The 12,464-nt window shown below is 37.2% G+C and overlaps 1 protein-coding gene across 1 annotated transcript in view; it reads left to right on the forward strand.

Moving 5' to 3' along the window:
• The window catches only part of nkain2 (sodium/potassium transporting ATPase interacting 2), a 197,520-nt gene that overhangs the window by 74,155 nt on the left and 110,901 nt on the right, over nt 1–12,464 (forward strand). The window contains exon 3 of the mRNA XM_058379790.1: nt 7,914–7,994. Coding sequence (XP_058235773.1) covers nt 7,914–7,994 — 81 coding nt within the window. The remainder of the gene's footprint in view (nt 1–7,913; nt 7,995–12,464) is intronic.

The raw sequence follows: 12,464 nt of genomic DNA on the forward strand, positions 1-12,464 counted from the left end.
AATGTATTTGATATCTCAGAGACCTTGCTTCTCTTCTGGGGTTTTTTTCCACACGGAACTATAAAATGCTGTTGTGTTATATGTAATTTTTTTTAACAACAAATCTAACCTTGAATTTAACAACAATCAGTAAATATAATTAGACCATTAACTATTTACCCATTTTAATTAAATTTAACTCTGTGTCTAAACAATATGGTGGATTTCTCACAAAGTAATTGTCATAATGTTACCAAAACACCTAGGGTACAGTATGACTGAACGTCTGCTAACCTCAAATGTTTGTTAACCAAGATAGATCTCTTAAATGAAAAACACATTACATACATCATAAATTACTATAACGGTGTGTTCTAGTCATTTCGGGAATATCAGATTTATGAGTGGAATGCAAATAAATGCCATTACAAAGTCGTAATTACGAGTGGGAAACTTTTCTTTGAGCTCAGAATTGGCTTTGTTTCGGTAAAAAAATCTCTTTCTAATTGATGGTAAATTTGTTGAAATCGATCGGTTACGTCTTTTAGAAGCTGATTTCAGGCTTTACAACAAAAAAAAACCCCACAATGAAACAAGCTCATTACAATAGCCTTGTAGAATATAATATGTAATAATAAAGTTTGCCGTAAATTGACTCAAAACATAAAAAAGTGAAACACACTACAAGAATAAGCATTTCTTTTTCCTAATGTTCTTGAAGTAGATTCACAAAAATTTATTATTTTACGTACACACCCTTCTTGCTCTGACTGAAGAACGCACCTGCCGTCGTAATTACGACTTCCCAACTCGCAAATACCGTCCAGATTTCCCAGAAGGACTTGAACATACCGTCACCTCTTCTTCTCTTTGCCGTTTTTCAATCATTCAGGAACCGTCTGTTAAGCTTTTCACAACGTTAAACATTTCTTTAATGTCATTTGAACATTTATACACCTTACCTTATGTGGAAAAATAAATCCTGCCCCAAAAAAAAACACATTCAGAAAACTCTGCTATTTTAAAATGGTTAGATCTGTTAGGTCTGTGCTTTCCTGTCTCCAATTACAGAATGTGCTGCATAATCACAAAAAAAAAAAACCCTTCCCATAATGAGATTTTTATCTACTTTCTTCTAGTTCTGAAAATCACACACTACTATAAATAACAACCAGAGGTAAAGTTCTAGCGTTTAAACTCCAGCTTAAAAAAAAAAAATGGACGAAATTGCATTCAAGGATTCCGTTCCCATTTTCTACTGAAAGATAGCAACACAATGATTTCTTAAACCAGTTTCTATTTATTGTTTCGGTTTATTAACTTATTAATTTATTATTATATTAAACTTGACATTGAAAACTTTAGAGCAAACTTCAAGAGACAAATTCAAATACTGACTTTTGAAGAAAAAAAAAAAAATCTGATTTCAATTTTATTTGCCACATTCACAATCATACACAGTACGACATGTAGAGAAATACTTTTTATATATGTCTGTGTATAAAAGAAATCGAGATATAGAATTAGAAATAGAATTAAAAATAAAATAAGATACGAAAGAGAATAATAAGGAAATAAAATGCAGATCTACTGTACAATAAGTGGAAGGCTGTACAAGGTAGAATAATAGACAAAACCTAGGGGGAAAAAAGGAGAACAGTAATATATGGCATGTGAAAACAGTAAATGATATGCTGATATAAATATATATTATATAATATATAATAAATATAGTCTTCATACTTTATATTTATTCTTATTCTTTTGTTAAAAATAATATGAAATACATGAATATACAAGTATTATTTATTTATTTATTTATTTATTTATTATGGGCCAATGATCTCATCAATGTCATCTCTCATGTCATTTTGCCTTGTTGTCAGAAAGCCAAAGTAACAACTGATAGAGTTTTCCACACTGCCAAACATATAGGACAAAATGATGTAAACCACTGCAAGTAAAAATAAAAAAAATAAAAACTGTTGAAAGACAGAGCTAATGAATTTCTACATTGTTTTAGAAATTACACAAGCGTAATCCTCCTATTAAAGGAAAGAGAATTAACATAAGTATTACATACAGAATAAATAGATTGGCGCAGTTGTGATTCTTTTGTTACTTTGGTCCTGTTGGTTGGTATTTTTCCATTTTTCCAGTGAGATGCAAGCAGTTCTCTTGCTCTTGACATCACATTTCAGTGTTTATTAGGAGAAATTTCAAACCAAAGAGATAGGGTTCAGGTTTTCTGTTAGCTCTTAACCGCAAAGGAGCAAGAACAAGAGCATTTTTTTTTACTAAACCAATTTTCCCCAATGCCATTCGACATCATAATGTTGAGAAATTCAACATAGGTAGCTACACGCAAAAATTTCAGAATACAAGGCAACTAGACATTACGACGCAGTTGCCCTGAGTTAAAGCAGAGCCTAGGCTTAGCTAGTTATAGAGCAATGGCGTTAGCTTGAAAGTTGAAAATTTAGAGATGCGAGAGCTGGACTGGCTATAGGATGTCTAAAGTGCTGCCGCATCACGCTCTATAGGAAGAAATGAAGCTACAGTATGGTTTACTGTTAAATCCTACTGTAACAGTATCAGTAGGCAGTTAAAGGAAATTGTGTGTAATGCCAGAAAACCTTAACCAACATAGAACAGAAGTCTTTATTTGTCACATACACTATCAGTCAAAAAAGTTTGGACACATCTTCTAATTCCATGGTCTTTCCTGATGTTTATTTCTTTCTACATTGTAAAACAATGCTGAAGGCGGCCGAAATACACAATAATCTCGTTTGAACAGTTGATATTGAGATATGTCTGCTACTGACGCTCTGTAAAGCCTTCATAACGCCTCTAATCTGAGGTGCTGTTAATTGGTGATTTCTGAGGCTGGTAACTCTAAATGAACTTCTCCTCTGCAGCAGAGGTCAGTTTTGGTCTTGCTTTACTGGGATGGTCTTCATGTGAGCCAGTTTCATCATGGTGCTTGATGGGTTTTGTAAATGCACTTGACAATACTGTTCTTGCAAGAACTATTCCAGAACACCTGACCTTCGTGTCTTAAAATAACAACTGACTGTTTTTTGTTGTCATTACATTTGGATTACTTAAGTCCATGTGTGTTATTTCATAGTTTTGAAATCTCCAGTATTGTTCTAGAATGTAGAAAATACATCCCTAAACAAAAACCATTGAATTAAAAGGTGTGTCCAAACTTTTGACAGGTAGTGTATACATTACAGCACAGTGACATTCCAGACTGTCCATTCTTCCTCATCAAGGCTCCTCATTACACCCCCTGCCCGTCTAACCAGCCTGGGTGCTAGAGCATTTAGTCGCACTGCTCATCGTCTCTGGAATTCTCTCCCAGACTCTCTCATCACATTCAAAACATGACTCAAAACCCATTTATTGCTTATTCAACTCATTTATTGCTTATTCCACATGATCTTGTTCAGGGGCCCAACAGTAGGAAGATGGTGGTGCTGAACCACAGCGCAGAGCCTTAACTGCTTGAGCCAGCACTGCCCTCAAATAATAAGCCACAAACAGAGACTTTAACCCTGGACCCTCAGAGTAAAAATCTGATGCTCTACTGACTGAGTTATCTGAGCTCATGAAATTCCTGAAACTCTTATTACAAAATAAATGTATGCGATAAAGTGTGCATTGTTCAGAGTTCTTGGAAACCAGACTATTCAATGATGTTAGTTACCATCATGTGTATTATTTCTTCTTCTTCATTTTTAGTCCATAGAGCAACTTAGATTTGAAAAGTCTTTTATCAGACTCTTTTTTTGAAAAGCAAACAGGCTGCGTCTAACCTCAGGTACTTCTCCATCTGAACCTTCTTCATGTGAATGTGAAATATCAAGCTGTTCTAATTGAAGTCAATGGTTCAACTCAGTTTTTCTCCTAATTTTAAGATCAGCAGGAGGCCCTTTATGATCTGGTCCTTTGTTGAAGCCGCAGCTTCAGTATGTTAATTGTGTTCGGTTTGGATACGGAGTCATGACCCACCCTCAAGCCTCGGTATCGTAGCTCCCCCCTATCCGACGTGTAAATGAGAACACTTTTCTGCACCTGAGACCTTTCCAAGGCCATCGTCAATAAAATCCCAGCTTAGTCTGGTGCATTACGGCGCTATAAAGCTACACTGCATCCATCTTAGTCATGTTCTCAAGGTTTGCTAGGATTGATTTGCTGCTGCGACGACTTTGTTGACGGAAAGACGTTGGCGCGGGTTTCTAATTCTCTTAACGTCTTTTTTTCCACTGTGCCAAATTGGCTCTTTCCTTCTAAGGCTTTCACACAAAGCAACAAAAAACACCCACGACGTGTGCCAGTCTAAAGAACAACACTCGTCTTGCGCTCTGAGACGTCTGAGTCAACCAGCATTGATACTTTCTTGCTTGCTAAAATGATCGCAGATTTTGGCTCAGCTTCTCACAGGTAACTTGAATTGATTTTCCATTTCTACCTACTTATTTTTCATTTCAGTCACATCAGCTATGTATGATTTGATCTAAAAGCACAGCCGGCTTAACACTATAAGGCCAATGCGGCAACAACATCAAAAAAAAATGTCACTCCGAGTTTCCTGCCACTATTTTTAACAGCTTTACTCAGCATTTTTATTATTCTCATTTCCTCCTCAAGGACATGCAGAGCATGTGTTAAACAGCCTGAATTTTTTTAAGTTCCATGATCTTACACGCATGTTTGACTCATTGTTTCTGATTTGTATCGTGCTGTTTTGAAAGCTTTAGCCCGCACAACGGAGAGCACGTGTCCTGAACACACTCCTACACTCACTCCTACACGGCATCTCGGCTTTAGCGGGCAAAATCAGGTCTCCGATATGTGGAGGACGGGGTTGAGGTGCACGGATGACACGGTTAATTATGGAACAAACCTACTCATCTTTTTTGCTAACCAGTGAATCACGTCTACGGAAAAATGTCAGGTTTATATAGCTTGTTAATATTTTGGGTTTGATATTAAGCCCTATTCGGACGGGATTTGTTTAACAAAATGCATTCCTGGCAAATTCAATTGGACTTGGTTGCAAAGCAGCTTTACAGGAATAGAAAAAAATTGAATATAAATTATAAAGTCTTAATTGCTCATTTACATACTTTTTATATATATGCACTTTATTTATAAACAGTATAGAACTACTATATTCATACCACCATATTCATATCTATATCGTAAGTCAATATTCAGCCAATTCCCTTTTATTGTACAGATGATTTTAATTACTGTTATTGTTGTGTTCTTGTTTTCTTTTGTTTTGTCGGTCTGATTGGTGACTGGGCTGTGACTCGAACGCACCTGAATTTCATCATGGCATTACATTTAAACAGTATGTCTTGCTTAGTGAGGTGAGGTCACCAAGCTGCCACTGCTGGGCCCCTAAACAAGGCCCTTAACCCTCGTTGTGTTCAAAAAATGTGATAAAATGTAACTTGCTCTGGATAAGGGCATCTGCCAAATGCCGTAAATGTAAATATGCTGTGGTTAGACAGGGGGTTGCTAAGCTGTTGCTTAGGCAGACAGCGCGAGACTCATGCTCCAGTTTTGGTGTTGTTTTGTTGAGCCGATAAGATAAGATAAGATAAGATAAGATAAGATAAGATAAGATAAGATAAGATAAGATAAGATAAGATAAGATAAGAGATAAGAAAGAACTTTATTATTCACAAAGGAAATTCCTTTGCCAGAGACTGCCACAGATTACAAGAGAAACAAGTATAAATGAAAATAATATAAATAAATATATATGAATTATTCTATATATACAAATGTATTTAAAAGTACAAAATGTATTAAAAAATATAAATGAAATATAAATGCTAGGGATCTAAGAACATATTGCACATAATATGATATTGCACGTGATGTGATATTGCACATGGTATATTGTACGTACATTGTAATTATTGTGAAAAATTATGTATTTGTTCTGTTGATACTCTCCACTCATTCATTCGCAGTCATTGCCGATTGTTCATACTTCTTGTTCTGTTGATTGTGGATGTAATAAATTCTTTTTGAGCTAATTCACTGTGTCCCAGGTGTAACATTTTATTTTATTTTATTATTTTTATTTAGACTTCATTTTTATAAGTCGGACAATCATTCACTGCATGTTGTACTTTGTATTATAACTAAAATTTAAATTAATTTAAATTAAAATTAAAATTTAATTCTGAATAATTCAATTATTATGAATTATTATTTCTCCCAAATGCAAACCAGAGGTGATGATGGTGGTGAGGAATAACTCCCTGAGGCGATATGAGGAACAAAACCAGACTCAGAAAGGAACACATCCTCATCCTGGTAAAACCTGATAGCAAATAATACCACTGTAAATAATTTCCTCATTTGGAAGACGCCCTTATCCGGCTTTATCTTATTTATTCACCTGAGCTGTTGAAGGTTAAGGGGCCTTGCTTAAGGGCCCAGCAGTTGCATCTTGGCAGTTCAGCTATTTAAACTCTCAACCTTCTAAACCTTCAGTAGTCCAACATCTTAACCCGAGAGCTACCGCTTCTCTACCCGAGGAAGTGAGGTAATATCATTATTAACAGAATATCTCTAGGCTTTTAGTCATGACCGAATCTATCATATGAGTCATTTTTACAGACTGCTCACTTTTGTTAAGATTATGCCATATTTTGGCTTCCAAAAAAACAGGACCTGTAGAAATAACCCCAGGCAATCTACTATATCCTAATGGAATTGACAAGGTGGTAAAAAATTCCTTCAAAATCCTAGTGAAAGAAGACTCGCACTTTTTCTTCTGTATAGTCTCTAGACACTCCAGGAAGCGTTCTTTTCTTCCTCTCCTACAATAGACTCAAAGAATTGGACGAAAGCAGAGCAAGAAAATATTTATAGTTTTATGGAGTTTAAAAGAATGCGTCAGAGACGAAACACTTCCGAGGGCTTTTAGGGATAATGACAGGGGAGAAGTTACAAGCCCTACAACAAGCGCTTATAATAAAAGTGAGAACAATCATATTATTAATCATTTTTACCGGGACACTGAAGATCTGAACTGATTTATCAGACATTTTCAATCAGTATAAACAAATGGATTATTTTATAGCCGTAAGTCTGATGTAAATTGAGTCAGGACTTTCAGTGAGACTTGAGTTTTTCTCCTTGTTGGGAAACACCTTCAATATTTTGAGGGTTATGAACAGGCACTTGGGGCATCTCAGAGAGCAGAAATGGGTTTGATATCACTATTTACTTTCAAGATAGAAACATTAAAAAAAAATATTGCCCCTAGTTGGCTAAATAGAAAAATACTTACACAAAGTATTTTTCATATGAGCTTCATATTAATCACCGCTCTGGAGTGTGACATGATAAAGAAATTCAAAGCTGACCATAGTCATGACTTAAAGCCTAGAGATATTCTGCTAATAATCACATTCTCATGTACTGAAGTGTATAATTGGGAGTTTAAATTGCAGCACTGCTAAGCGGCCGCTGCTGGGCCCCTGAACAAGGCCCTTAATCTTCAACAGCTCTGGTGTATATATGAGATAAGGATGTCGGCCAAATGAGGAAATTATTTCCCATCGCATTAGTTACTTTCTGATTTCATCAGGATGAGTCTGGTTCCTCTTAAGGTTTCTTCCTCATGTCGTCTCCGGGGGTTTTTCCTTGCACAATATTAGACATCGTGCTATTTTATTTAAATTTTGTGGTCAATTTTTTTTTTTTTAAAAAAGAGCAGGTGTATGTGGATTTCTTACATCACAATCACAACCCCCATGTGTGTGATTTATACTATATACATTTGTCATTCAATTTTAATTTTCAGCACACATATCCTCCAACAACACTGTTTGAAATCTTATCTTGTCTGTATAGTATATTTATTGTCTTTTGTGTGTGTGTGTGTCCCCCAGTATGCAGTCTGGCTGGTGCTCTGGGTCACCTGGAACGTCTTTGTCATCTGCTTCTACCTGGAAGTGGGTGACCTTTCCAAGGTAATGGATCTTCCCTTGGTTTGTAATACAGGGCTGCAATTTATTTCCAAGACGTAGATCTGTTTTCTAGATAGCACAGAACAATCTTGCAGGTTGTTTGCAGGTGTGCTTTCGTCACATATTTCATAAATTGTTTGCCGTAACGTCTTTGAGAGATGTTCCTCATGCGAGGTCACTGCCGAGAGCAAAATCCCTCCTGTCGACAGCGACAGCGAGCTGAAACACTAGTTCCTGGTTTATTGTAGTCTTTCTTCTATAATGCTTTCATATACATGCAAATATGCAAGAAATGATATTGCTTTTTTCCCCACTATTTTCTTTTCCTCTGCTTTCATTTTAAAGCAAAAAAAATGATTCCATAATCCTCCATCTGTTACATATGTAGAAAAAAATGAGCATAATTAGAATGTCAAGATGTCAGATATTGTGCCCAATTAAATGCCAAACCAGGCATGTAAGTTGATTTTCGGATTCGTCAAGCACTCCACGTACCGCGTTTTCATTTTCCAAGTAGCGCCGCTTCCCCTCAAGCAAACGAGACACCTCCGGATCGTATTTTGATTTCTCGTTTTTAAAGCTTGCTCCTTATCGTCTGTGCAAATGACAGCCTTTGAACAGAACTCGACTCCAACTACGTGAGTGCCTCCTTCTTACATGTTCATTACTCCAGGCCAAATAGCACTCCTGATGCTGCTGCTGCTGTTGCAGTCGTCACTTTCAAGGTCATATGTGTTACACACTTCATCCATACTAGTGTATGATCTTAGGTGGCAGTCTGGGACACCTTCAATGGCTGAAGATAGAAATAAACAAACATGCAAGACGGATGATGTGCCGTTTTGGGGAATCTGTCAGTCATGCAGCGGATCATGACAATTATTAAGGAGCGTGATTGTCAGAATTGAATGATAATGCAGGGTCTGGTAATGCCGGATTACCCGACAGCACAGCGCTGTATTCCTAACGATGAGAAATGGCCCATAGCAACAGTAATGGAGTTGTTTTTGGGTTCCTCAGCTACAGATCTTCACTGGAGATTGATTACTGGATCATTAAATCACACCGTCGGTTGCGAGTCAATCAGAGCTCCACATTGGTCTGTCACCACTGTGTAATCTTATCACTGATCTCATATTTCACACGAATACTCAGACTAATATCTTTTCCAAACGTCTTCCTTCACAACGATCTGCTTATTTATAGATCTCAAGAAAGCCTTTCGGATCCGTTTTCAGGTCATCTCGGCTTCTCGTGATAGGATTCTCACTAAGTTTACAGACAAATAAAACATGGTTATCTAAGAGAGAGAGGAAAAAAAAACATTCCACGCTTTTCTCGGAGTGAAAGATTCCATCTGTTGTATCGGAGATGTTTTGTGCTTTGTTGATTTTATAAGTGCTTAAATCTTTTAAACGTTGCTTTACTGACTATGTTTTTTTAATTCCACATGAAAAGGTATACGATCAAGCTCATGTCGAAACACTGTGTCTGGGTTATGATTTAAATTTATGTAGCAACATATTTTTGCATATTCTGACAAGCAAATTACGTGATGTGGTAAAGTCACCAAAGAAAAATTTCAAATGCTGAGAAACTTCAGCATTAATAAGCTTTTGTCAGGTTAAATCTGAACTTCCAGAACACATCAAAGCCTACAGACATGGCCGCCGTGACACTACAATTCCCAGCTTCACACACCGTCGTTCACAGTCTCCAGTCACACACACAGGAGACATTATTAACACAGACTTTATTTGAGAAGTAATCAACAAGCCTTTTGTTTGTACAGCACTCTACTCTGGGTTTGTGATTCACTTCCTGTTTTACATCTTCTGGTCTTTGCTACGCTATCCTGTTTACCGATCGCCCGAACCTCTGGCTGTCTTTGGCCTTGAACCTCCTGAACATTTTGGATGGTTTTCTGAGTTACATTAAACTGTACTCGCATTCATCTAAACCTCTCCACTCTGACAGCCTTAAGTGATGCTGCTTAAGTATGGAACAAAGCAGCTTATTAAAGGCTGTATTGTGTAAATGTTAATGAAACTTGCCTGCATTAACGGTTTATTCAATCCAGGAGTAAAAATAAATCCTCATGAACAATGTCGATCATTTTTGTAAATAGCGCTGTAACGTCACAAATGGTGCACTACACGTTACGCACTTTAAGAATTCGTAGTTTTAATAAGTATTTCTGTTTCTACTTAGCCTACTAGAGGCAATATTTTTATTAAAATGATCAAAAAAACCCCTCAAACTATTCAAATATTTATATCTTCAAAATAAATGATGATATCAAACCCATGATATTCTGCTCTCTGAGATGCCCCAAATGTTATCTGAAATTTGAAGGTGTTGATCTTCAACCACTAAAATTCTGTGATAAGGTTATCCAACAGAGGGAAAAACACACATCTCACACTGAAAGCCAACAGAGTCCTGACTCATTTTAGATCAGACTCACGTTCATTTATTTACGCTGATTGAAAATGTCCGATAATTCGATCTGAACGCTACTGTTCTGGTCCTTGCTGGTCCATAAGCCTGAAACAACTGGCCAGCAAGGACCACAGTTGTGAGTCATATTTATAAAGAACTTCTTTCTTCTCAAGAGCAGTCACGACACGTTGTTTAGAAACACAGCCGATCCTCTGCTACTGTGTAAGAAACATTATGACACTGTAGAAATACATTAGCAAAGCATTATAAAGGTTCGACCTTTACAGCATTTGGCACACACACTTATCCAGACCAACTTACATTTTAACTCACTTTTTTATACAACTGAGTAACTGACCCTAACCCCAATTTCTAACCCTAACCCTAACCCCTAACCCTAGTGGCAGCTTGATGACACTTGGATCCAAGCCCACAACCTTATGATCAGAAGTCCATCCACTAAGCTACCATGTCCCTACAAAAGCTAACATAAGGCTAAATACTCATGCTGTACTGAGCTACTCGAGACATTAAAGCATGCGGTTCTACTCAAATGCGGTGCAGAAAGCAGTCTTCATGCTTGGAAGCTTATCTATCTATTTAGATTAATAGAAAAATGAAACATCAAATTCATCTTAAACATGCACGGAAGATCTTAAATATATATATATATATATATATATATATATATATATATATATATATATATATATATATATATATATATATATATATATATATATATATATTTACATCTTGTGTGCTCTGTTAGCTGCTGAACTCAGATAAAGCTGAGTGTGTATATGAATGTGTAAATTCATCATTGCGTAAAATCATTGCGCCTCTTATCTAGTGATTCCATTTTCCTCTTCCACTTGTAGAACGGTGCTCTTTAAGAAGCCAGACCGAGTCGACACAGTTCTCTCCCCGAGGCTCACACCGGCCATTTGCTGTGGTCCTGTTAGATTTTTGAAATCTTTGAAGCTTTTCCTTTTGGCAGGCTGTCAGTGCTGCAGCACAGAGGAGTGAAAAACAAAAAAACAAAGCATAAAAAAAACAACAAGAAGCCGAAAGCTTCCGTCTGCACTGCTCAAGAGCTCCTCCGCTGCTTTTAGAGGAGCCTTGCATCTTCACGTCCCCCAAGTGATCTTGTCATTCGCCAGAAATGAAAACCGCTTGGCAGCATTTCATCATGTGTTAAACTGGGAAAATGATTACGACGATACAGGATTATTCAGTTCTATTTTAATGAGCTAGGAATGGCATATTAGTTATTGTGATTTATCTCTACGTTCTGGTTGCATCTCAGTGTAATACATTTAACCAGGAATGAATTTGGCACTCTGTGGTGGCAAATGTAATTGGGTTAGATCAGCGGCATAAACTAATTAAGATAAATAGGTGAGGAATCCCCAATCTCGCTTCGTGCAAGTCGAAACATGCTCCATCTCTGGCGTGAAAGCATGGTGCCTCCTCGTGCCGGAGGCTGAAAGCAGAAAGAGTGACCGAAGTGACACAAATACAGTTTTGCTCCTTGGGAAAAAAAATCCAATCTGCCATTTGCCATTGCAGGTCAATCTAATTTGCACTTGCAGAGAAAGGTAATATCGGCTGTCTTCCTCACAACATGGATGATGAGTCTCGATCCAGCATGTCCTCATACAGCACACACAAATCTTCTGTAGAGCAGCACTACATCATATCTTCGTGTTTAAATATTCAAGTGGTTACTGTCAGTCCCTGGCCTTGGGTTGTGTCTTTATGTTTGGAACAGGATACAATAGCCTTTACCAGGGATAGACTCTGAGCAGACGTGGCAGAAGTACATGAGAGAGAGAGAGAGAGAGAGAGAGAGAGAAAGAGAGAGAGAAAGGCAGAGCAAGTAAATAACACAGCAAGCTATTCTAGTCTGTGTGTATATCCAGGCAATTTGGCAGAAATAAGAGCTGTTTGTTGCGGCCAGAACACGAGACATTAACCAGAAGCTTAGCTGTGCCTAAGAACACAACTGCTTTCCCTCAAGGATTTGTG

This window comes from Hemibagrus wyckioides, linkage group LG25, assembly GCF_019097595.1.
Source record: "Hemibagrus wyckioides isolate EC202008001 linkage group LG25, SWU_Hwy_1.0, whole genome shotgun sequence".
Lineage (NCBI taxonomy): Eukaryota > Metazoa > Chordata > Actinopteri > Siluriformes > Bagridae > Hemibagrus > Hemibagrus wyckioides.